The sequence below is a fragment of the Malaya genurostris genome, chromosome 2, assembly GCF_030247185.1.
Source record: "Malaya genurostris strain Urasoe2022 chromosome 2, Malgen_1.1, whole genome shotgun sequence".
Taxonomy (NCBI): Eukaryota; Metazoa; Arthropoda; class Insecta; order Diptera; family Culicidae; genus Malaya; species Malaya genurostris.
In genome coordinates, this window is record NC_080571.1 from 337,879,988 (window position 1) to 337,906,776 (window position 26,789).

At 38.2% G+C, this 26,789-nt stretch overlaps 2 protein-coding genes across 2 annotated transcripts in view; both read right to left on the reverse strand.

The window, feature by feature from the left end:
- Nucleotides 1–6,685: 6,685 nt before the first annotated feature.
- On the reverse strand, nt 6,686–11,015 carry LOC131429356 (uncharacterized). Its single transcript, XM_058593430.1, has 3 exons — nt 10,704–11,015; nt 6,906–9,212; nt 6,686–6,829 (listed from the first exon to the last, which is right to left on the reverse strand). Exons 1-3 carry the CDS (start codon nt 11,013–11,015, stop codon nt 6,686–6,688), a joined length of 2,763 nt encoding a protein of 920 aa, XP_058449413.1.
- Nucleotides 11,016–13,455: 2,440 nt separating this feature from the next.
- The window catches only part of LOC131429357 (titin-like), a 53,399-nt gene continuing 40,065 nt past the window's right edge, over nt 13,456–26,789 (reverse strand). Inside the window, exon 3 of the mRNA XM_058593431.1 lies at nt 13,456–14,034. Coding sequence (XP_058449414.1) covers nt 13,489–14,034 — 546 coding nt within the window. The 3' untranslated portion in view covers nt 13,456–13,488. The remainder of the gene's footprint in view (nt 14,035–26,789) is intronic.

Below are 26,789 nucleotides of genomic sequence, written 5' to 3' on the forward strand. Positions count from 1 at the left end.
TTTCAAACGTATGCATTTCTAAGGGATTCTTCAAAGAACTTTTTTAAGTCTCTTCAACGGAAACACAGAAGCCTTTTCCTGTAATCTAGCCATGCATACAATATATTTAGGCTGTGTTTACAACCCAATAGAAGCTAGGTTTAATCAAATAAGGACAAGAAGGAATTTGAATTCCTCTTCGAACCTTATGTCGATGTTACTATCTTTAAAGATGTATTTTTATTGAACGTTCAGTATTGCTTGTACAACTCTTTCCCAACTAGAAAAATCAAATGTCTAGTTTAAAGAAATCGTTAAGTATTTCGTTACGTTTAGAATTTTAGTGACTCGAAGTGGAAATCATTTTTCGTCAGAAAACTTTTTTTTTAGTAAATCCCAAGCAAAAGAATAATTCATCGTAAAATCTATAAAAGCTGCGTTGAATTTTAATTGATTCCGGTAAACATGAGGATAAAAATACAAATGGTAAACTTTTGTTTTACTAATAAATTTCGGATAATTACATAATTTACTGAAATTGAAAAGCTAATAACGATTTCAGAAAGATATAGTCTTCGATATCTAAATATTTTCCATGTTTTGGGCAGTAAGCCTAATGTTTTTTCGAAAACGATTTTGTGGGACCAAAGATGATATTTTACCAGGTTTTAATCCAAACCGACCAAAATAGCAGTAATTTATTTATTTATTTATTTATTTATTTATTAGTGTAATATCCATCGGATACGAAATCTACATGGATATGGGTGGAGAAAAACCCATTTGAGTTGAACATAAAATATGGGGCGCAAAAACCACCATCTTTTAAAGAAAACAACACATAATAATTATCACAATACATCTAAAACTAATAGTCACATAACATTATTAAAAACAAAATACACATAATTTAATTAAAAACAAAAATTAAAGACTAGAAAAAATATCAAAACACAGAAGATCGTTTGACTTTACTAGCGAAGCGGCTGGATGATTCACCAAACTCAAAAAGATCTTCTACAGCAGTGAATGATCTAATGGTAGCGGTTATCGGTTCATTACATCCAAAACTAGTTCTATGAAATCTTTGCTGAAGTAGAGTGCCATTCCGCAGGGTTCTGTTCGGTGCTCGAAAATTAATTTCGGATCGCATTTCCGGTGCATCGATTTCTTCGTTGATCAGTTTTGCAATAACTACTGCCTGTTGTATTTTACGGCGACGTAACAGCGATTCGATTCCGATTAGTTGACATCTATCCGGATATGGTGGTAGATTCGAAGGATCTCTCCACGGTAAATTCCGTAATGCTAAACGAACAAACCGCTTTTGAACTCGTTCAATTCGCATGCACCACGAGAGCTGATACGGTAACCAAACTGATGAAGCGTTCTCAAGAATAGGTCTAACGAGTGAGCAATATGATGCCTTCAGGCAATGAGGATCTTTAAAGTCCTTAGCGATTTTTGAAATGAATCCCAATTGACGTGATGCTTTTGAAATAATCAGTGATCGATGTGAATCAAAGGTCAGTTTTTCATCCAACAATACTCCTAAATCGCTCACCTGGTTAACTCTAGTCAGAACAGAGCCACTAATACTGTAATTAAATTTCACACACGGAAAGACCGAAATCAGCATTTTGGCGAAAAAATTAGTTGATTTTCTGATTTTAGTTAGTTATTTTTTGAGACAACTAAAAAAATCTTACTTTTGCTAGTTTAGATTTTTTAATTCTAATTCCCTTAATAACAATAAAATATTTGTTGAAATGGCTACTTTTTTTAGTTGAATTCACCAATCTTAGCTAAGGCACGCTTCATATCCATTCAACTAATTTTTTAGTTGAATTAGATAAAAAAAAACGTTGTTTTCAACCATCATAAATGGTTAAATTGGTTTCTGCCAGTTGCAGCTATATGGCGCTCTGTCACCGAAAAAACGTTAACACCGTAATGACTACTAGCCACTAGATGGCACACGACTACCGAAAAAAATGTCAGTCACGATTATCTTTTCTATATTGGCAGGTATAAATACGATGTTGTATTGGAGAAAAAGACATAAGCGAAACATAAACTTCTTTTTGAAAAATTTTCTTCTCAATTGCTGTTTTCTTCATTCGACTTCGCGAAATTGACTATCTCACTGAAAACTTTGAGCACTCGGAAAACAAAAACCGAATACAAGTAGTACACCGGGCAGCGTACATATACAATTAGAGTGCAATATTCGAAACTCACTTCACTGTTCCCCGTAAAAACATTATTACGCACAAACGCTTTAAATGCGCACAAATTCTGAATAAATACACTTTCCACTAACAGTTTACGTCATTTTTACATATCGGTTTAGAAATTTATATATGGGTATATCGCAACACATGCGAAAAACATCGAAACAATTTGCAAGCAGTTTCAACAAGACTGTCCCTTTTAGCTTTTTAATGGATTTTTTTGCTTTGACACTTCTCATGAGTTTTTAGCTAATAAACTTGTTAATAAAACCAATTTCATTTTTGTTTTCTTTGTCCTGTCCTTCAGTAATGATGGTGATAGATAAATAGAAACAAATTTTCTGATTTCAATAACAAAATTTGTTGTCAATGAGAATTTCGTACTGGATTGAAATATTGCTGGTTTGTGTCCAGAATATTCGCCAACTAAACACATTTTTTTCAGCACAGTAAATTCTCAATTTTAACTAATTTTATAGTTATTTTGGAAATTTTGTTGTTAAAATCAACTAATTCAAAAACAGTAATACGAATTAGGCGCAGGGCTAATTTCGGTCGTTCCGTGCAGGATTCAAAGTACGGTGGAACGTAATCACCTGACATTAATGCTCTATAGCTTACCAATATCGTGTATTTACAATTGTTATGTAAATGTCCTCAAACTTCAGTATGGAGTGATAAATAATTCAGTATAAATTATGAAGAAATGAGTCTCAGCTCAGCTCTACCGATCGATCGGTAAATGATACTTTTTACTGATCTTATTGTTGAGCTGTTCGAAAGTCAGCAATATTTTACCGATTTTTCCTTATTAGGGGAGGGTGGCTCAAACTTCCCACTGTGGGCTAAGTCGCCATTCCAGCGTTTCTCAGATATAGCGTGGGTGTTAGCTCTATCTAAGCTAACCTAACAATTATCATAAAAGTTTCCGTTTGACAGAGTCAGTGCAGTTGAAATTATTTGTGTATCAGAGATTTAATTTTCTTCGAGTTTACTGAAGTAACTCTAGGCATGTAAATATACTAGATATTTTATAACACTAGGTGCATTTGTTTTTTGGGAAGCTTTCGATTGATATAACCGATTTCGACTCAATTCTGAGTTTAGTGCGTAACAGATTAAAAAGTGTAAAAAACGGTAGTGGTCATAAGTCAACACTTTTCAGGTGGTCCTTAGGTTCCTGTCAGAGAGAACGCGAAGCACCAACTTTTCTCTTTCTAATGCGACACCTTTGGAAAAATAATATAAATGAACAATCAGCTGACGGGAATAGCAAGACGGCGATCATATCAATGGAAATAAATTTGTTTTAAATCATATGATTGACAATAGTACAAATAGTGTATAATGAATCTAACTATGGCAGTTTAAGTTACTATTCTAATTTGTTTCTTTAGTACTGTGTTTAATTATTGATTATATTTTATTGTGAACCGCACTCAGTAATCCGTTAATTTGTTCTTAAAATAACAAAACCTTCTAACAGGCAGACAGTTTCGAGTATTTCCATTCCGAGTGAATTTTTCATACATTTCGATCGAAATATTAATTGATTTTATTATTTTTTTCATATCACGGTTTGAATTATTTTACACGTATAAATATATCTTTTCGGAACTAGTCTTTCAATTTGATACGAAGTTAGTGAGAATCGATCAAACCATTTCAACAATATCTTTCGCCCACTACTTTCCGGAACCAGTAAAGTCGAATTGAGTCACACAGTCACTATGCGAACTAAGTGAACTGATTCAAACGGTATAAAACTCTCGGCCCTACGAGTCTCTATTCAAAAGTTGATTCTCACAGCGATTACATAATTTCTTTATTTGAAATACATGAATAATTCTGCAACTTAATAATTTTACTTCACAACATTTTTTGTTCGAGAAAAATAATTCATTAATACTCTCTGGCAAACCCAACCATTAATTCCTCCTGTCAACGATCAAAAGCTTAAAACCGGGTGTTGGATTTCGTTCTAATAATTGGTCGGTCAAAGTGTAGGAACGGAAACTCGTGGTTTATTTGCTCTGTCTATTATCTTAACGATACAAAGATTTGATGCGAAGATATCGAGTATTTTATTTCGTCTGATCTGGTCTAGCAATAGTATACTGGTTTTATCATCTGCACCGAACACGAGAAACGAGGAATGAAAAAAGCCTATTCTGTTGTGCGATCAAGTAAATAAGTGATAAGGAGAGATAATACATTGATGTGTGATCAAGTGAGATGAGTACTGTTATAGTGTTGTACTAATTAGGGATGTTCAAGGTTTTAGCAATGACATTACTTAACATAGCCGGCCACCGTTGAAAAGGTAACTTTTCAACCTATTCCTATCACTAATATAATATTACATGCATCTAATTTAATTTTTTATATCACTGTTTGCCTTGTTCAGCGTTCTGAAGAACCAATCCGAGGGGTATTAGGCGTGTTTATTTTGGTTGTTGAATGGTTGGCTGTCATCCTTGGTTTGATAGTCTCGCGTGACTCGACTGAAGATATCCTGGAGTGGATGTTTTCGTTGCTGAATTCGTCCTCGTCCTGGTATTGTCGAGATTCTGAAGAACGGCCTCCACCATCGTGGGAGAAGTTGCGCAAATAGTTATACCTCGAAGCGGAGAATTGATGTAGTATCCAATGATAGAAAGTGTAAAACCGGAACAACTCACCTCACAGAAAATATTTGGGCGCCTGATGAAATCCATCATATGTAGGGATTGTTCTCTCGGTTAAACGAGGCATTCGGTGATGGTGCTCAGTTGAAAACAAACAAAGGCATTAGTATAGGCTTATAACTAAATCATGCACATGCGCTGCCGGAACGGCAATTTAACTCAAAATAGTTACGTATTGGACGGTAGATCATCACATGCAATAGTCTCGGGTTGTCTAACGGGTAGCACGCAGATGTTGGATATTGCGCGCCGAAATTCACCTTCTTTGGTTTTGACGCCACCTTAGACGAGGAAGATTGTCCTCCTTCACAAGCACCATCGTTCCGATAGATAGATTATCCCGTTGACGGGTCCATTTTGTACGTGGAAGCAACCCCGATAGATAATCGGTGCTCCAACGCTTCCAGATACGCCGAAGTATTTCCTGATTCTGCTGGTATCGATCAAGTCGGTTTGTCGGAATATCTTCATAGGAGGGCTCCGCAATTGCAGTAAGTGGACGATGAATAAGAAAATGCCCTGGTGTAAGTATGTCTAAGTCGTCCGGATCCGATGACAGAGGGGTTAGCGGCCTTGAGTTTAAGCAGCTTTCAATTTGTGTAATAAGTGTCTCTAAGTCGTCTTTATACAGCACAGATGTACCGATCGAAGCCTTTAAATGTTTTTTGAAAGATTTCACGGCCGCTTCCCAGAGCCCCCCAAAGTTTGGAGAACGCGGTGGGATGAATTTAAATTGTATATTTTCTTGGCTGCATTGCGAAAGTACAATGTGCTGGTGCTGTTGGGAGTTGTATAACTTGTAGAGATCGGATAATTCACGCGATGCTCCAACGAAGTTTTTCGCATTATCGCATTCGATTACAGTTGGTTTGCCACGACGTGCTACAAATCGCTTTAAAGCTGATAAAAATGCGTTGGTAGAAAGATCTGCCACCAACTCCAAATGTACTGCCTTTGTCACCAGACACACAAAAATCGAAACATAGCTCTTGGTTGGGATCGATTTTCTTCCGCAGATTCGATAGGACAATGGTCCACAAAGGTCAATACCAGTTCTCGAAAACGGAAAACTTGGAGTCACTCGTTCGGCAGGTAAATCGCCCATCAGTTGCTCGAGGATTGTCGGCTTGCAGCGAAAACATTTCACACATCGGTGCACTATCTTTCGAGCCAAGTTACGTGCTCGTAAAGACCAGAACTTTTCTCGTACTGCTGCGATCAAAAGTTGAGGGCCAGCATGCAATAGCTTCTCGTGGTAATGGACCATACTTAACTCTGTAAGCGGATGCTCAGGTGACAGAATAATAGGATGTTTTCGGTCGTCAGGAACAAGAGCGTGTTTGAGTCGACCTCCAACTCGTAAGATCTTATCTTGGAAGATTGGTGTCAGCGACTTCAATTTAGAGTTTGACTTTACTTGTGCACTAGCAGATAGACTTCGAATCTCGCCATTAAATGATTCCATCTGAGCAATTCGAACAAGCACATTTAAGGCTTCGTTAAGTTCGGTGGTTTGCAGAAAACTGGTTCGCCGAATTGAACGGTTTTTTGGCATGCAATTATGATAGAATCGCAATAAATTTGCCACAAGACGAATCAGATCATAGAAAGATGATCGTAGATTGAAGATGTAATTCGGTTTCTTCGATTGTACTGCAAAAATTATTGATTTTTCTTCCAGAAGATTTGCTGCGAAACTTTCCCCGTTTGTTCGAACAAGAGGAGGTCTAAATCGTTCAGTTTGACTGAGCCAGACTGGTCCTTCCCACCATGCAGTAGTTTCCTTCAATTGACTGGGCAGCATGCCGCGGGAAATAATGTCAGCTGGGTTTTCAATTCCAGGAACATGGGACCAAACTCCTTGCTTCGTAATGTGCTGGATTTCGGAGACACGATTGGCAACAAAGGTCTTCCACCGGGAAGGGTTTGCTGATAGCCAATGTAGGACAATCATGGAGTCAGACCAAAAGAAGCTCTTTATGTTCGATTTCAAACTATCCTTAACCTTCTGATAAAGGTGACTGAGAAGTAGTGCCGAAGAGAGTTCTAAGCGAGGCAAGCAAATCCTTTTATCCCTTTTACTATCGCCGAGAGGGGCGACTTTCGATTTCGACGTGAGAAGTCGAACAGCTATATCTCCATTGGCGGAAACAGATCGCATATAGATGCACGCACCATATGCCTTTTCGGAGGCATCGCAAAATCCATGCAACTCGATGATACTGATTTCAGGCATCGATATAACCCAACGAGGAACAGCAAGTGTTTCTAGTGCGATCAATTCATTACGGAACTGTAGCCAGCGAGTTTGGTGATCATCTTCTAACGGTTCGTCCCAAGATTTTTGATTTCTCCACAAGTCCTGCATGAACATTTTGGCGAGTACAATTACCGGGCCAACCAGTCCTAAGGGGTCGTAGAGACGCGCAGCATCGGAAAGAGCAATTCGTTTTGTAATGATTGCCTCTTTATTCCACTTCGGCGCTTGAAATAAAAACATATCTGAAGCTGGCTCCCACTTGAGCCCAAGTGTTTTCACGGTTTCCGATGAGTGTAAATCAAATATGCTGCGTTTATCACGAAATTCTGCAGGGATGTGAGCTAAGATTTCTGGACAATTCGACGACCATTTTCTCAAACGGAATCCTGCAGATTGAAGAAGTTTTAGAAGTTGTGAACAAAGAGTCTTTCCTTCTTCGATATTGTTAGCCCCACTAATCAGGTCGTCCATGTAAAAATCCTTAGCAATCATTTGAGCGGCCGCAGGATACGATATCTGGCCAAGTTTGGAAAGCTCTTGGAGACATTTTGTAGCAAGATATGGCGCAGCACAAGTTCCGTACGTGACTGTTGTCAACTCGTAGCTCTTAATCGGTTCGGACGGCTCATCCCGCCAGAGTATCCGTTGAAGTAAGTGATCAGATGGGTGGACCAATACTTGCCGATACATTTTCTCGATGTCCGCAATTATAGCGTACCGGTGTGTTCGAAAACGTAAGATGATGGAAATGAGATCTTCCTGAACCACCGGTCCTACCATCAGAGCATCATTCAATGAAACACCGGTGTCTGTAGTGCATGATGCATCAAATACAACACGTAGTTTTGTGGTGATGCTATCAGGACGCACAACACAATGATGCGGAAGATAATATGATGTGCTCGAACTTGTCTGTGAATCTGTGACTTCATGCATATGTTTCAGGTTGCGATATTCCTCGATAAACGCCGCATATGACGATCGTAGATTTGGATTGACATGCAATCGACGCTCCAATGAAAGAAATCGACGTTTCGCAATCTCATAAGAATTTCCGAGTTGAGAAAGAACGGATGCTTTCTTTGGAAGTACTACCACAAAACGCCCTGTACTATCTCGACTAGTGGTAGCCGCAAAATGTCTCTCACACTCTGTTTCTTCGACAGACATGATGCTTGAAGATGGACAGGACTCTAACTCCCAAAACATCGCTAATTGATCATCGAGGGCTTCTGAGCTACATATATGAACGATACTTGTATTCGATTGACTTGGTGGAAGAACTCCCACCTTTCCTGAGACTACCCAGCCCAGGGCAGTTTGTTGCAACACCGGTTTTTCAGGACCCAAACGAATTAGCCCGTCAAGGAGTAGATCGTAATAAATCTCCATTCCGATGATCATGTCGATATGTGCAGGTTCGTGGAATTTTGGATCAGCAAGAATGATATCCGTCGGCCAGATCCATTCGGAAGTATCAACAGCATTTGAGGGAAGTTTACGAGTTATTTCATTCAAAATATGGAATTTGAGGTCGGCACTAAATTCGGTATAGTGAGACTGAATACGAACAACGACGGAGTGAGAAGAAACGCCAATTCCTCCAATAACACGATGATCTTTTTGCTTTCGAACTGATAGACGTTGTATGAATCGTTCTGAGACGACATTCAGCTGCGATGCGGGATCGAGCAACACTCTAGCCCACAAAACGTTTCCAGCAGGGTTGAAAGTTTTAACTAAAGCTGTCTGCAGTAACACAGTCGACGGAATTTGACGAACATTGGCAACCAAGGAGGTGGAGCAATGGCTGAGTGATGACGATGTTGATGCACGGGGAGCATCCGTAGGAATGGTTTGCGAGGAAGTCTGATTCGAAACAATTTGCGGGTTTCGACTGTTCTGAGGTTGAGACTGAGTTTGATTCGCGACAGGTGGATTTGTAGGTGCTTTAGAAGGCTGGCTTTGATTTGGATTGCGACTGCTAGCTTGATGGTGTAACATCGTGTGGTGCTTTTGACCACAAACACGACATGCACTGGACGAACAGTTCTTTATTTGATGTTCGGGAGAAAGACAATTTATGCATAAAGATTTCCTTTTCACTAACTCGTATCTCTGCTGAACTGGGGAATTCCGAAATGCGTCACATTTAAATGGTGAATGAGCTGACTGCATGCAGAAAGGGCAGGATTTACACGTCGAGTTGATAATAGAATGAACGCTGCCAAATCTTGTCTTCGGTAATCGATTGTTTTCTGGTGAGTAAGAGGTACGGGAAGGCTTAGAGGGTCGAGATTTTCCTGGAGTGATAGACTGCAACATTTATTTATTTATTTATTCATTTATCTATTTCTTTCCATCTGACCTGGATTGATCTCAATGGAGTTTTTGGTGGAGTGGGAAAAGCCCATTTGAAATTCATCAAATGCGCGTAAAAACCCATCATCTTTTTTAACATTTTACATATTTGTTTACATAGTTACAATTCAAAAACATTAGTCTAACGAATACAAACATTGTCCAGTGCTAAAAAATAATTAAGTTCAACTTATATTCTATCAGAGTCTCTTAAGCCTATTCTTGAAAACAACACTAGATACACAAAAGTCAAAAAGGTCGTACACACTATTGAAAACATTGCACATTGCTCTAATCGGTTCGTTCTGGCCATATTCCGTTCTTCGTAAGTCGAGTCGCAAGAAATTCCGCGCTCTTAGCGTTCTTGGAGGGACATTAATACATATTTGCGAGAGAATTTCAGGAGCATCAATTTCTCCATTCAGCAATTTCGCTATAAATACTGCTCTGAGTATATTTCGTCGTTTGTCTAGTGTGTCCATGTTGAGCAAACGACAGCGCTCAATGTATGGTGGAAGCTCTGACGGATTACGCCATGGCAGAGAACATAGTACTATGACGACGCAAAAATTCGATAAGTTCATGGTATTCGGGTGCTTCGGTAGATTGATTATGATTTTCCCATTGCCTTAACGTGGATGGGTCGAGACGTGAGCAAACTATGTGAGCCAACAGTATGCTCCAACCGTTGATGTCTATCCCCATTTTTTCAATCATCCTTAGATTTCGTTCAAATTCATCTATAAGTCGAGCGAGCGAATCATAGCATTCCCGCTTCATTGGTTCAACGGAGAAAAGCGAATCGAGGTAGGTTTTTACCACTAGTTTTTTATTATCATAACGGCGTTTCAGTAATTCCCAAGCGACGGAGTAATTCGCTGAAGTTATTTCAATAGACTCGACAACACGTTCGGCTTCCTTTGAGTGTGAAGCAAACAGGTAAGAAAACTTGTCGATATCCGACAGCTGAGGGTTAGAGTCGATTAAACTTTTAAATGTGTCTCGAAACGTAAGCCACTCAGTAAGAGAGCCATCAAACAAAGGGAGTTTCACTTCTGGGAGTTTAACTCTTGAACTGTATTGGTCAGAATTACGAAAATTTGTAGGTTGAATTGGAACATTATTTAATTGGGTAGGGTTAGCAGTACGTTCTGCAGCAAGAAGAAAACTTTTACACCTCACATAGTTCAGCTCGAATTGATCTCTTGCTGCACGGCTAGCATCTGTTTTAAGTCCCGTTTCAAGTACACTTTCGATATCTCTGGCTCCTTCCATCGAGGTGTCATCAAGATAGTGACCATCCTCCTCTAACAGATCCATCTGCAAACGGTTACCTTGAAATTTATCAAACGTTTCCTCCAATCTTTCTCGCCACACCGGGAGTTGCTCTTTATCTCGAATCATGTTATAATTTTGAACAAAATCTAACAGATTCTGCATCGTGTCTAAGTAGAAACGTTCCTGCTTGCAGAGTGCTCTTAAACTGAGTGCCATTTTGTAGCTTAGCTATCGCAGTGCACAAATCTCATAAGTTGCGGCCAAAAATTCAGGAAAACTCGTCGAAAACGAGTCGAAGTTTGACCTACTAAGGGCTAAGTATGGAACCAAGCACCGCAAACGGAATGGTTGTAAGGTTCTAACCAATATTCCACCACCACGTGTTAGCTACTAGGAGCACACATTCAAATTCGCGCTCAAATCTCAAATCCAATAATTTAATTTCCAATTTCCGATATAATAATATTTGGTAAATCGTGTTAGTTCTTCAACTCGCTTCCTACTTACAATGTTTGACCGCGTGTTTGGTCACGTTGTTCACCTCGTGGACTATCCTTTTGTTCCACCCTCTATTGTCCGCGACTCCATTGTTAAGATAAGCCAAGCCAATTCGCAAGCACGCTGACTCAGCCACGCGGTTGCACGCTCTCTTGGGCCAAAGGTGAAGATTTCACGATCACATGCACTAAATTTTCCGAACTAAGCGGGTTTTCACTGTGAATTAGCAAGTATTTATAATCTACTTCTTGCTATTGTAAAATTGTTCCGTAAATCACAAATTGTGCATTGGCGAATTATTTTAACGCGCACTATCTGACACTGAATCGTACTGTGACTGCTATCTTACATACGATTTGACGATTTGCACTTTAACACGTGGTATCGCGAACAAACGTATACTTTACACTAGACCGCCAACAAGATCTTCGCATCCGGCTCGAAGGACCATTTGGTGTTGGATTTCGTTCTAATAATTGGTCGGTCAAAGTGTAGGAACGGAAACTCGTGGTTTATTTGCTCTGTCTATTATCTTAACGATACAAAGATTTGATGCGAAGATATCGAGTATTTTATTTCGTCTGATCTGGTCTAGCAATAGTATACTGGTTTTATCATCTGCACCGAACACGAGAAACGAGGAATGAAAAAAGCCTATTCTGTTGTGCGATCAAGTAAATAAGTGATAAGGAGAGATAATACATTGATGTGTGATCAAGTGAGATGAGTACTGTTATAGTGTTGTACTAATTAGGGATGTTCAAGGTTTTAGCAATGACATTACTTAACACCGGGGTTAAATAAATGATATTAGCAATACTACTTTATAAACATTCTGAATAAGCGAAAATCATCTTTGAAATAGCGAAGAATATAGGCAATGTGCTGCGCTTACTGTTCCATACCACTGTTAACTACCGCGGTAAAGTACATTTTTCTATCGCACTAATGTACTTTTTTCTACAGCGGCAAAGTACATTTTTCTACCGTAGCGAGCTACATTTTTTGTGCTACAGTAGCGCGAACAAGGAGACAGTAAAATTTAGAAAGATAGAATTTCTACCTACCTCAAGCGGCGGTGATTTCGGCAGAAGTTTTTAACGCGATACTGGTTCGCATGCCTTCTGTAATAGAATTTTAGTTTGGATGCAGCAGCGTGGTACAGTACGAATAATAGAAAATGTAAATGTGGGTTAGAAGACTATAGTAATAAAGAAGGGGAAGCAGTTTGCATCCCTGCATGTAGCCCTATGGTACTTTTTCAAGATCGAAAATTTTCAAACTTTTACCGCTGGGCAGCACCCTTTACCCATGTCTGATTTACCTCAAATTTTGCATAAGGACTTTTCTCGAGGTGCTTAAACTTTTGAACAATAGCGCTTTACGAAATTAGAGGTGATCCCAAAATATTGACACCCTTATATGTATAAGAGCAGTAGAAATCAACGTGTTTTGTCGGTTACGTCACTTCTACCATCATATCTCTGGAACCATTTGATCTTTGAACTTGATCAATGGCCCGACAGTAGCTTTCAAACGAGCTCAATTTTGTTAAAATCGGTTCAGTCATCTCTGAGAAAATTGAGCGCATAAAAATACAACGCGTTTTGTCGGTTTCGTCACTTATACCATCATATCTCCGGAACCAAAAGTCACAGCCATTTGATCTTTGAACATGATCAATGGCCTGATAGTTCCTTTCAAACGAGTCCAAGTTTGTTAAAATCGGTTCAGCCATCTCTGAGAAAATTGAGCGCGTTCAAATATCTTCTAAAAGTGTACACATACACACAGACATTTTTTTCGTCGAACTGAGTCGAATGGTATATAACACTATGGGTCTCCGATGCTCCGTTCGAAAGTCGGTTTTTCCAGCAATTCTAATACCTTTCTACAGAGAAAGGCAAAAACAAACCTCCCAAAAAAAAACACCTGTTTCATTCCTTTTGTGAAATTTAACAATTATGTTCCAACAGACCTCGCAGCCGATTATTAGTGTGCAGTTAAAATTCTATTATAATTTTGTGTTTAAGCATGCCGGAGACTCAAAAAATTTACAGTGATAAGATGCTTTAGCTCGCCTTATTTGTGATTAAAAAGGTTATGTGATACATCAGATGAACATAATCTATAACAGAGTTCTGAACAATCATTCGCTTTTATTCAGTAAAACAAGCACATTTTGTACACCTTAAAACAGACCCCAATGCTTCTTGTGCTCCTTGATGTGAACGGTCACTGGAACTTGCTTCTCGACGTACACCGGCTTGCTGACGTACACCGGAACGGGTTTCTCAACATGAACTGCGTACGGTTTTGGCACTTCGACGTATTCCTTCTGGACAACTGGAACCTTTACTTCAACTGGATATGGAACTGGACGATCAACGTGAACGGGAACTTTCTTCTCTACGTAGATTGGAACCTTCTTTTCCACGACCACTGGAACCTTCTTCTCAACTGGAACTGGGTATGGGACCTTCACCGGAACCGGGACGTGCTTCTCAACCTCAACCGGATACGGGACGTGAACGTTCTTGGTGATAGTCTTGGTTACGGTTTTGTGGTCGTAGTGATCGTAGTGATTATCGTAATGATTATCGTAATGATGATCGTATCCGATGTTATCGTGATCGTGACTCAGATCCCAGAGGCCTCGTTTTTCCTTTTTGCTGGTGGAATCGTCGACTGCCGCACAGGATGCGATGGCCAGAGCCATGGACAATACTACGAATGCCTACCAGAAAATTTATGGAAATGATATCGAAAGATTCGATTTATGGTTCAGTGGTCACAGTTTGTTACCTTCATGTTGGTGCCTGCCGATTTGCTAAAATGGACACTTTACTGATGTGATGATTGCAAGTGAATGATATCGTTTCGATGCGCAGACAGTGGCTTTTATATGGTTACAAGTAGAAGATAATTTTTTCGTTGGACACGCATGGTGAAGTACAGATTCTCTTTTGGTTCGATTGTGTGTTGTACGAAGGTCATTTTGGACTTTAACTGGTTTTCCTTATAAAGTATCTTTCATTGATTAAATGGTTAGTCTAAATTAAACATATAATTCCCAAATTTTAAAACCATTCTTAAACTATAAATACCAGATTACTTTTTAATCGCTACTGCATTCAAAATGCGCTGAGTTACTGCCGAGCTGACACCTTAATTTGTACATGACTTATCCCCGGGGTTTAAAGGCAATAAATTACCCTCCGAGAAGAAGGGTGTTAAATCTGCAATATCCGCGTTGAATTTCCGAGCTGACAAAGGGTTATTACGTGTATCAGATTATTCGATTACTGGAAGCTCTTTTCCGCCTCACTACAACTTCATCTTCCCGTCCTACAAAAGGGACATCGAATCGGAATTAACCGAAAAAGGGGAGATTGACTCTATCCGTCGCCGGTTTGCTTTATGCCATGTCCAATGATGGCACGAAACACCTCCTTCCACTACTACTGCTACGGGTAAGAGTGAGTGTCCACCACGATGGTGACCGGGACACTCCTGACAGGTACGGTCCTCGTGCGAGGCCTCCCTTTTTGCGGATACCATATTCATATAGGCGTTTAAAACTCGTAATCCAGTCCATCCATTCATGTCAATAGCGAACAAATTACTCGTTTATCACGGCTTGACTATCGCCCGCCTTGCCTTGCACAGTCTGATGTCGCGCCTACAGGACCGTTTTTTGTTTTTTTTTGTTCAACTAGCGGACAAGTGCCAGCGAAAGTGAGATGGGTAGAAATGTTGCAGCAGACACGAAGAAGGGTCATCAGATAGTGGAAAGTGTCCTCGAGCCTTGTCGACCGCAAGCCGGAAGGATCATCAGCCAGGAGCCATGAGAGCCTAGTTCGTGGTTTGTTTTACCTAACAAAGTTAAGGCCTTTCAAGGTAGCTTGGACTTGGGATTTCCTCTTTCTCCGAGTGGCTTTTCAGCAAGAATTGCTACAGCCCAGTGTTTCGACCGAGCTTGTGCATTAGACGAACCAAACCCCATGTCTGTCGCAGACAGAATCCGACGAAAGTGTATATGAAAGGACATCCACTATGTCCGTGTACGGTACGAAACCGGGCACGACAAAAAGCTTCCCTTGTGGGCATTGGCTTCATTAATTCGATTTCGTTCGACAAATCCGCACCGGATTTCGTTTATGTATACAGTCTAAGCTGGCCATGACAACATTGCACCAGATGCAGTTTAGTGCTTCCCACTACTGTCATAAACTGCCAAAGAATAGGGCAACCGGATTGTTTCGTTTCACCCGTTCCTTAGTGTTTAGGTATTTGCTTGGGTGAGTAGTTAAGTGACAGGTGCCGGAAAGTTGATTATCACACCGGTTTCTCTTCCTCCGGCTCCTCGAAATGTGATATTTTTTCTAACTATGATGATTTTTACGAATTGTTTCAAGCTTCTCGAAATAAAACTGAGAAGATACTTATTTTAAACCCACAAATAAACTGAAATTATTGTATGTGTTAGCATCAGAAAGCTTGCTATACCTTCACTTTGCCGTTGTTCTAAATTTGATAGATAGGAATAGTTTGACGTATTCGCTCGAAGCTAAAGTAGCTTAGTATCGACTCTAAACAAAACAACTGTTTTAATAAACTTACAGGTGTAACGATTCTTTCCTCATTTCTTTTTGAACCAGTTCTACTTTTGAGTTTTTGACCTCTACTTCCGATACTTCCGGAAGCGCAAACAGGATACCGATGTAACCGAAATCGATTCGCCTGGCCTTCAACTAACATTCCCTGAAAATTGAAACAGCTTTCAGTCAGGTTTAGAAGATTGTTTTGCGTTTTTCATTGTCACTTCAATTGACTGTATACAAATTTGATCACCAGAACACCGAAACCAGAAGGCGGAATATTTTGTGAATTTACATTTATTTTCATGCACATATTTGGAACAGACAATTAAACATAAATTTACTTCAGACTTTTGTACGTTTCAATATAATTTAATGGCAGAACTAAGCGTTAAATTGAAAGATACAGTTCTATTGATAGAAATTTCAATTTAGTTTTGCATCGAGGATGGTTTTCAATCAAATTTTCGATTCAGCCCATGTCTATTCCATGTTACTAATGATTTACATGTCGTGTAAATTTAAATATTTCTTTCTGTGCAATAGCAAACTATGGTACCATGAGATTTGTTCTTCCTACAAATTTAGGGCCATCTTTAAGAAATGGAAGTATGAATCTGAAAATTTAGACCACTGTATCAAACTGGGCAAGACAAGACCAGATCTACAAACAGTTTTGAGCAGTTTTTTCCACATGAGGAGACAATACAATACAAGTTAGGAAGGAAGCAAACATAAGTTTACATTAAGCACATAATATTTTTACCTCAACTGACTTTAATGCTTCATTGAATGAGGCAATAGCAAACTAAATAAATTCTAGGCAATGGTTCTAAGTAGTTTATTGTAAGAATCACTGAATATGAAGCAAATTTGTTCAATATCGTAACTTGATATTTTTTCAAACATAAACAATCATTGTCATAGTTACGACGCATCTAGCGATCAGATGCTTGTTGTATTGCTTCAAAAGACTGAAACTGACAGTGAACCAAACTCATCGAGGGGTCCTATTCAAATGATACATTAAAAATCGCAGACCACTCTATCTTGAGTTTATCTTTGTTTGAATGATGGAGACAGCATATCAACAAAGGAAAATTTTTGTAGGTTTGTAGACCATAATGCTCATTATGGATACAATACAATAATTAGTAGAAAACAATAAAGGATTTCCGACATTTTGGATACAAAGGAAGAATCTTGAAATGTTAAAGATAGGAAATCAGCCGAAAGCTCATCCGCGGTATACAAAGGAAACCAGGGTTACGGTTACTGATAGTCTAAATCAACAATTTTTCAGATTGTGTTGCCGTTTATAAACATTTTCCAAGTGATTTATGTCGTTTTCTGTTGAGAAAACTAAAACTGACACAGAATAGTTTCATCAAACAAACACTTTTCACGTAACCGTGTTGGATTCCTCGATCATAAGGGAAGAGAAAACCAATATCATAACTATAGTTTATTTAGTTATCATTGCTTGCCATGATAGCCCGTTTTGTTATTATTTTCGTATTCAAACAGTAAGAAATGTATGTTATCAAGGTATTAAAGTGCCGCTGTCAACATTTTCTGTCAGTTTTAGTGAGAAGTTCATATTATATAAGAAAAACTCAAATTTTTGCCGAATAATGGATGAAATATTGGGCTTTTTTATAGGGGAGGGAGGGTAGCAACGACGACACGACCAGACACTCTGAACAAAAATTGGTTCGAAAAGTGTCCATTGATGATTTACCATCAGTTACCAAAAATTGAGCGATCCCTCGTATTTGATAAAAACTATCTTTTCGAGCAACACTGTTTAGTTGCTTCGAACTAGTTGCCAAGGATTCCCAATACAAATAAACAAACAGTTTGCGGAACAGAACATGGGTTTGCTGCAGGTAAATAATAAAATGGTATCAGTTCTGAAACTATTTCTTCACGGCAAAGTGGTTGTTCAATCTCTACAAATTCACGGAAAATCGATTGTATGTTGTAACAATGAAAATTTGTTCGAAAAAGACTTGCACCAAGAATACGAGCCGAAAACGACCTCCCCGCCTGATGAGAGTATTCTCTGATGGCGATTTTAATGAAATAAAAATTCTTGGTGTTTATGTTACCTAGAAATGTCGGGGTTCGAACATATGACAACTGGCTTATAAGACTAGCGCCGTATGCATTGAACCGCAAATCCGGGTGAATCGATCGGTGCACAAAACAAATCCAGCCGTTGATATGTATAGCACATTGTTAAAAAAAAGTTCCGGGATCGACTAAGATGACGTTTGTAATGTCAAACTATCATCATTGTTCAGCAGACAAGTATCAAATTTTCACAATCACTAAACTTACTGACATATAAGTGACGTTACTTTTTGATTTACGAAAACTTAAAAATAACGAATTCCGTTTATTGATAAAACATTGCTTCCTATAAGGAAAAACCGGGCAATGGTTTAAGAAGTGTTACCCGCACAAAACAAAGATTTGTGGTATTCTGATTTTAACGTGACCAAATTAAGCAGTCATCCGGAAAAAATGTGAGCAAGTTTTGATAATCGTTATGGATGAACACAAAATCAAAGTCCGGCTGAACTGGAAGTGCATTTATGATCGTATGCGAAAATCTCAGCATGAAAAAAATCTTTTCCAAATAGGTGCCTCGTTCGCTCACAATATATCCAAAGCAACAGCGCATCAACAATCGTCACTGTTTAGTCGCAATAAAAAGGATTTCTTGAGTTGGTATGAAACAGTGGACGAAACATGGATCAATCCTTTTTCTCCGGTGTTGTTTCAACATTTAGACGGGGAAAACGCACCAGGTAGCTGCAACAAGTATGGCATCAGTTTTTAGATGCTCGAGGTATAATTAACGTCGACTATCATGAAAAGGAAGTACCAACAAAAGTTTTTAGTTATTAATGCGTTTGAAGTATGGAATCATAAAAAACGGCGTCGTATGAAGCAGAAAAAATCATCTTTAACCAAGACAATGCACCGTGCCACAAGTCAATGAAAATAATGGCCAAATTGAACGTATTGGGCACCGATCTGTTTCTTCACCCACCATATTCTCAATAACCTAGTCACTACTGGTCATTTGATGATCTGAGAGAGTCATCGCCGCAACTGAAGCCTATTTTAAGGCCATGGACAAATCATTCTATATGTATGATATAAAAATTTAGATAATTAAAGAAGAAATTTTGCTTAAGAAATGTTGTTTTTCTAGTTCCCTGAACTTTTTGGATGATGTGGAAGCAACCTTCTCTACGGCAGTATCGAACCGCACAGAGTGCAAGTCGATTCGACACTGAATTTGGTTTTCTCAAATGCGAACGCACTCATTGAAGAGCAGAAATCATATGGAAATCGTGAACTTATGTATACGAAACCGTCATATCAATTAGAGGAAAGACAATGGTTTGAAAAACAGGGAGAATTAGACATTGTTCGTGGTTGAGTTGTAGATGTTCAAAACCTAACCACTGTCTATATGGTTTTACTTCTATATTATGAATTTGTACCCTGGTATAGAAAACAAAGACGCAATCCTATGTCAAAAGATTTTGAGTGATTTCATTTATGTGAAGATAAAGAATGGAAAGGCAAGATGTGACAAGGATAGGTTTTACTAACTTAACTTTCGCAAAAGAAGTTGAACTTAAGCATCTAATCAATGCAAATCACTCGAGTCTCTGGTATGCCGGAAAGTACCGATAAAGGTCAATATATGCAAAAGCGAAGCTGTTGGAAGCACGCGAATCTATAAATAGAAACAAAATTAAAGCTAACTTTTCAGTCCTACTCGTAGCATGCTAGAGGTAGGTTGTTGCTAGACAGCAAGACAAAAAGTTCTATAAAACGATTTGAAGCTTCAATTGGTATGCTCTGATCTTGTGTCATGCAAGCTCGGATGAAATTCCATGTTCCATGACATTGACAACTACCCTAGGATAAATTTTGAGTGCTTAAGATTAATTTCTAATTTATATAAGATGAACTCGATTGATAATGAGAAAAAGTTTATCGCTTCAACCGAAATCGCAGAACGGTAGAGAAACTAACCGCTATAAAAATAACTGATTTCATACAAAACTTGAACACAAGCTTGGCGAAGAAAAGCTTAAATATCGAAATCGCAAGTACAATGTTACACTTTGTACATCAGTTACACCTTTTTTTTAGAGGCCCTTACTACATCCACCCCATACGAATATTCCTATAATCATATCTAAGTTGCGCAGAAAATATCTATGGTCTACAAAAATTATTTGCTACCGACGACACGACCTGCCACTCGTGTATCAAAACTGTATCGCAAATTTAACTACCCCTCAGTAACTGGTAAAGTCAAAATACAATCGCTTGAAAATTTATTGAAACTGGCAACAAAGGCCAACAATTGTTGATTTCAAATAACAGTTGCCTTAGTGTCCAATGTTATCATATGAAGATACAAGTTTCTTGTGCGGACGACTAAATTGCATATGATTGAAAAAAGTATTTACAGGCACAGGTACTTCTTGCTAATAGGATATTTTTATTGTGGAGGGAGCGTAGCAAGTATCATTAACATGAGGGGACATTCATATAATTTGACAACAATTGATACGTTTTGAAGATCATAGAAACATTTTGCATACCAAAGATATGATAATATGGGGGCGGATGTAGCAAGTGTTTTTGATATGGGGGTGTAATGTTTGTAACAGAATAACTCCGATACTACTGAACGGATTGCTATCAAACTTGGAACAGATACTTCTTACTCTTCAGAGATGGTAATAAGGATATTCTTACATGCAGAAAAAAATATTGTAAGAATAACTTAATTTTGGTTTCACGCAACGATTTATTTTGTTGAAATAGTGACAAGAGCTGTTTTAGCTGTAACTTCTTCATTTTTCAAAAGGCACGGATGGGATAGCCATTGATCTGTAGGTTTTAATAACAGCTTTAAAAAAAATTATCAAAAAAAAATTAAACCCAGACATTTTTTTATTTAACTTTCTCGGATTATTTTGTAATTATTGAGAAAAAAAATCAAAAATTTTTTTCAGTGTATTTTTTTTTCAAGTGTGCCCAATCGATTCCCTACAACTTCTTCCTGAAGGCCATTTTGGTACAATTAACGGTTTCCGAGTTACAACGATTTGAAAAAGGCAATTTTTGTGAAATGCAAAAACACATACGCCCTATTGGTTCAAAACTTATGGTTTGACATACTGAAGCCATGTGCAAAGTTTCATCCAAATCGGAGAAGGTCGAGTCTGATGATCTGCTAAGCATTTCTGGAATTGCCCTAAAGTTAAACTGATTTTTCAAGTTTAATTTACTATGAAATTGTTAACCAACAAGTTAACAGAAACGCACAAGTAAAATGTTGGTTATTTTTATCAAAATATTAATTGAAACAAACTAATGAACTAAAAAAAATTAAGTGTCTAGTTTTGTTGTTTCTAGCAACAATATTTGCTATATTAAACCAAAATTTCTTGTGTCACTATTTCAATAAAATAAACCGTTGCGTGAAACCCAAATTTAGTTACATTTACAGATTTGATAAACGAGTGGCAGGCCGTGTCGTCGTTATCAAGTTCAAATGCATTATTGCCGATTAACTAACCGAACCAATCTGAATTAATTTTTTAACCAATGTTATGGAGACTGTTATTTAAAAAAAAGTAGTTTTGGACTATGTTTCTAGCTTTTAACAAGAAATTTTTTTATTCTAAACGACTTCGTTTTGACAGTACCAATTGCTGAGGGGTACGCAAATGTACAGATGGTACAGTTTTTTTTATAAACGAGTGAAACGCAATGACGAAGTCCCACCAGTCTGAAAAGTCACAGTAGGCTATGGAATGGAAATCAGTACGAGACGAAAATAGTTTTTTTTTTGTCACAATCCGGTACAGATTCCCGTATATCGCTGAAACTTTTAAACAGCACGGACCAGTAACAAGCGAACTGCCAAACTTTACCTCCAGTCGGAAACATGTATTTGATTTGTGTGCCGTACGTAGTTACCGTTGGAAGTTTGCTGACATATCGTCGTAGTTCGCTCCGCGTCGAGACAAAACACGCACGATGGTGCAACTGTCAGTTGGCAAATGAGTAACCGGATTTCAGACTGGTTTTGATTGAATTTCGTGTTACCGGGAAACAGTTTCCGTTTTCAATCGATGTCGATTGTCTGTCCGTCGGCCTGTCTGCCATTGGCTAGAAGGGTAGAATATTTGCCAACAGGATCGGAGAGGATGAGTCTGGTAAACACAACTGCGGCTGGTCATCATCATGGTCATGGTTTGAGGAACAACGTCCTACATGATGAATGTCACCAATCGATTTAATCAAATTGTAATTTTCAGTCAAATATTTGTCAATCGACACGTTTTTGCGGAAGCTGAAGGATCTGGAGGTGGCAGTCGTTGAATCAATAAAGGAGAAGGATCGAATATCTGTGAAAATCTAACGCATGGTCGGTATAGCATTTATTATGTGTTTACTTTGAATCTCCTTAGCCCTTCAGAAACCCTCAGAATCAACAGATGTATCGAGCGACGGCTAACAAAAATGACCGGAAGCAATCGACGAATCTGTTTCTATAGCTTCCGATGGGAGCTTGTTATCGTGGCTAATTAGGTTTTGATTTTTGGCTGGCTGTCGAAAAAAAATCTCCCCTCGCATTGAAGGAATCAACGACAACAACACGACTAAGGAAAGTCAATTGATATCGTTTCGTGAACAAACCTTCCCGCTGGAGATAATACAAAAGTGACAGAAAGGGGAACGTTTTCTTTCGTTCTATCTGGGGCATCTTGAAATGGTTGAACCATTACAGAAATTCTGACAATTCTAGTTAGAAAATTTAGGGTTTAGTAGCCAAGAAAATATTTCTCTAAATAATAGCTAGGTCATATTTTTTTATTAAACTCAATCTTTTTAGTATATTGGTATATTTTTATTTTTCCTACGACAATAGTCACCTTTTTTTTCTGGGGCACGGGTAGAGTAGAATTTCTAAAGATAAGCGAAGAAAACTGTGTTGGTTTCCACACCACCAAGACCGGTCTAACAAAGGAATGTCAGCTGACAAGATGATATTTTCTTCCTTCTTGTGTCCGACCCGGAAAGACAGTTCCTGGTTACGAATTTCATCAGCAAACCGAAACGCATCAATGACCTCTCCGCTTGCACGGGAAAATCCACACTCGCAATATTGACAACAACAATGAGAAGATTCGTTGGAAACAGGTGAAGGGAAAGCTACCCGCTTTCACAGCCTGTTGGAGATGAACCCGTGTGGAAGAGATGAGTTTTTCGTCCGGCAAAGGATGTGAAGAGATTTTCGAGAGCTGATAGATAGCATCAGCAGCGCCCGGGTGATATTACTTTTGAGTACCTCTTTTCTTGCGGTTTTTCCGAACCATGTGTGAAACAACAAAAAGGTCGGAATCGAGGAAGGGCCAAACGTACGTTTCTTACATGTGAACTGGAATGTGGAGCACTGTATGAAGTAGCTCCACAAAAGATTGATAAGAATCGAAGAGTACTTACCGGCACCGCAAGCATGTAGAAATCGTGCAAAGGAAATTGTTTCATCTCCTCGGAACTGAAATGCAACGGTATTCGATACTCAAGTGCTATTCGAGACGAGTAAGAAATAAGTACTTTTCCAGTATCCGGCCACCCATTCCATTCGAATCGGGATTCATGCAATGATGTGGTTTTGTCGGTGCATGGCTTCCGGAAAGTGTTGTTGAGAGAACCCATTAGAGAGTCGACTTGTTCCCTTAGTTCAGTTTAGTTTGTTGCTCTGTTTCGGTGGAGTCTGATTTCAAATAACATACAAGGAAACTCTTGTTTAACTTGAAAGCCTCTTTACAATCGAATCCAAACTAGAAATGATATTTTATCGTCATAGCACACTGGTGATCCGAGAATCTTGGTAGCTGCTATCAAAATGGCTCTGTTCATCGAATTAGAAGCTACCACAATCTTCCAATGATGCTAAGAACAATCGGAATTGATGTGCATGAGAAGTGTATGTTTAAGAGTAACCGTTCCAGTGCGGTGCGTTCAAGACATCTATCTACTTTATATATTCAATGGTGTTAGATTGTTTCAAATTCTTCGGTGGAGAGAAACGCAGTACAATATTTTACTTCTGTCTAGGTTATCTCTGGTCAATGTGCCAGGTTCATTGCGAGCTTTAATGTTCGGAAGACAAAGACTACTAGAAAAATTTGTTATTCCATGGTCTTGCTTGTGTTTCTTATCCGCTTTTGTAAATAGTTTTTCTGATCACAAACTTTCTAGCGAATTTTTCGGAAAAACGGATTTGAGCTTGCTAGGAACTCCACAATAACTAATGGGTTTATTGAGCTTTTATCAGGGAAGCTGCCCATTTTCAAGTACATTTTGTGATCCACGAGGATGCATCCTTCGTGTTTCGTACGAATCCCATTGTACAACTTAATGATTATGTTTTAGAGTGAAATCCTTCTCGGCGATTTCAAAATCCGACAGCACTGGGTTTTCCCCCAATCGTTTGAACACCTTCAATTACGGCTGATCAATAGTAAATTATAGAAATGTTTGAGAACACTGACGGGCAAAAAAAGGCGGGTGGGTAATGTCAGAGACATAACTGGATGTCGTGAATACGAAAAAACTGGCACGCTCCTATCACTTTTCCGAATATCAGTTAGTTGATTGATTGTATGAATTGAGCAAGCTTTCTCCTTTTTCACTAATAGAGTTTGAAGCGATGCACCTACATTACAGTACAGATTAGTTACATTAAACAGCTACTTTTCTACAACTATATATTCCAAACTTGAAACAATTCCTTTTTAATTTGCTGTAGTTTATTTTTATTGAAGCTATGAAGTTCGAAGATATCTGATTCTTCTCGAAATTTCAGTACGAGACAATTGCAATGGTCTGGTCTGAAATGTATCGACGATACAGATTATTATATATATATATATATATATATATATATATATATATATATATATATATATATATATATATATATATATATATATATATATATATATATATATATATATATATATATATATATATATATATATATATATATATATATATGCTTCTTGCTCTTCAGAGATGGTTCTAAGAATATGTCCATGGGGGGAGGGAGCGTAGCAAGTGTCATCAAGGGGGGGGGGGGGGGGGGGAAAGGGGTTCAACAAATAATTCATATAACTTGACGAGAATCGATACGTTTTGAAGACCACAGAATCATTTTGCATACCTAAGGTATGACTATACGGGGTTGGATGTAGCAAGTGTCTTTAAATAGGGGGGTGTAATGTTTGTAACGCCATAACTCTCTAAGTACCGTATCGATTGCTATCGAACCTGGCACAAATACTTCTTGCTCTTTAGAGATAGTTATAAGAATATTTTTATGGGAGAGGGAGCGTAGCAAGTGTTATCAACAGGGGTGTTATGAAAAAAATTCATATATCTTGACGAAAATCGATATTTTTTAAAGACCTTAGAAACATTTCGCATACCTTAGGTATGATTATATGGGGGATGGATGTAGCAAGTGTCTTTAAAAATAGAGTGTAGTGTTCGAAATGGAATAACTCCGAAATTACTTAACGGATTGCTATCAAACTTGCCACATGTTCTTCTTGCTCTTTAGATATGGTTAGGATTTTTTTATGGAGGAAGGGAGCGTAGCAAGTGTCCTTAACGAGGGTGGTTATTTAAAAAATTATCTAATTTGTCAAGAATCGGAACTTTTTGAAGACCATAGATACTTTTTGCACAACTTAGATATGATTATAAGGATATTCGATGGAGGAAGGGTGTAGTAAGTGCTTCAAAAAAAGGAGTGTAATAAATAATGTTATATGTTACTATGTTGTTATAAAACGGCACAGATTCCATGCTCTTTAGAAATAATCATAAAAGTATTTTTATAGGGTAGAAAGCGTAGCAAATATCATTAACAGGGGGAGTCATGAATAAATCCCTAAAATTTGACTAGAATCGATAATTTTTAAAGAACATGCAAAGATTTTCCATACCCTATATATGATATATATGGGGGTGGATGTAGCCTGTAAAAAGGGGATGAAACGGCATAACTCCGAAACTACTGAACGGATTGCTATCACACTTGGCAGATGCTTTTTGCTCTTCAGAGATAGTTGTAAGGGTATTTTTATGGGGAAGGGAGCGTAACAAGTGTCCTTAGCAGGGGTCATGCAAAAATTTATTTAATTCGATAAGAATCGGTACTTTCTGAAGATCATAGATAATTTTTGCGCAATTTAAATATGATTATAAGGGTATTCGTGTGGGGTGGATGTAGTACGTGCCTCTAAAAAGAGAGTGTAATGTTAGTAACGGCATAACTCCGAAACTAATGAACGTATTGCTATCAAATTTGGCACATATACTTCTTGCTCTTCGGAGATGATCATTATGGAATTTTCAAAAGAACGAATGTGTAGCAAGTGTCCTTAACATGGGGGGAGGGGGTCAATGAAGAAATTTATATAATTTGAAGAGAATCGACATTTAGACTAGGAGGGATTTTCGAAAATGAATTTTCATCTCCCAGTTTTTGTGAAACAAGAAAGTGGCAAGAATTTCAAAGTCGTAGTAGAAAGTATTGCTGTTGTTAATTTGAATGCAACGCAATTTTCTTTAAATAATTTTAAAAGATCTAGTTCTATTTTGCCGGGGAATTCAAAGAGTAAGGGAAAATAATCTTTATCTGCCTATGAACGCGAGTGTATGTAAGTCTCAGCATAACTACAACTAAACGAATCTCTACCAAGTTTGGCACATGTACCAAAGGTGTATGTGTAAGGGAAAATTGGTCGGATTTTACAAAAATTGG

Bases quoted from the DNA above. Each gene is read 5' to 3' on its own strand.
- LOC131429356 (XM_058593430.1), bottom strand. From the start codon at position 11,015: ATGGCACTCAGTTTAAGAGCACTCTGCAAGCAGGAACGTTTCTACTTA. The intron at 9,213-10,703 runs GTGAGGTGTAAA...CATCAAATAAAG, and splicing joins ATCAATTCGAGCTGAACTAT to AACTGTTCGTCCAGTGCATG. The intron at 6,830-6,905 runs GTTAAGGATAGT...ATTGGCTATCAG, and splicing joins TCAGTCACCTTTATCAGAAG to CAAACCCTTCCCGGTGGAAG.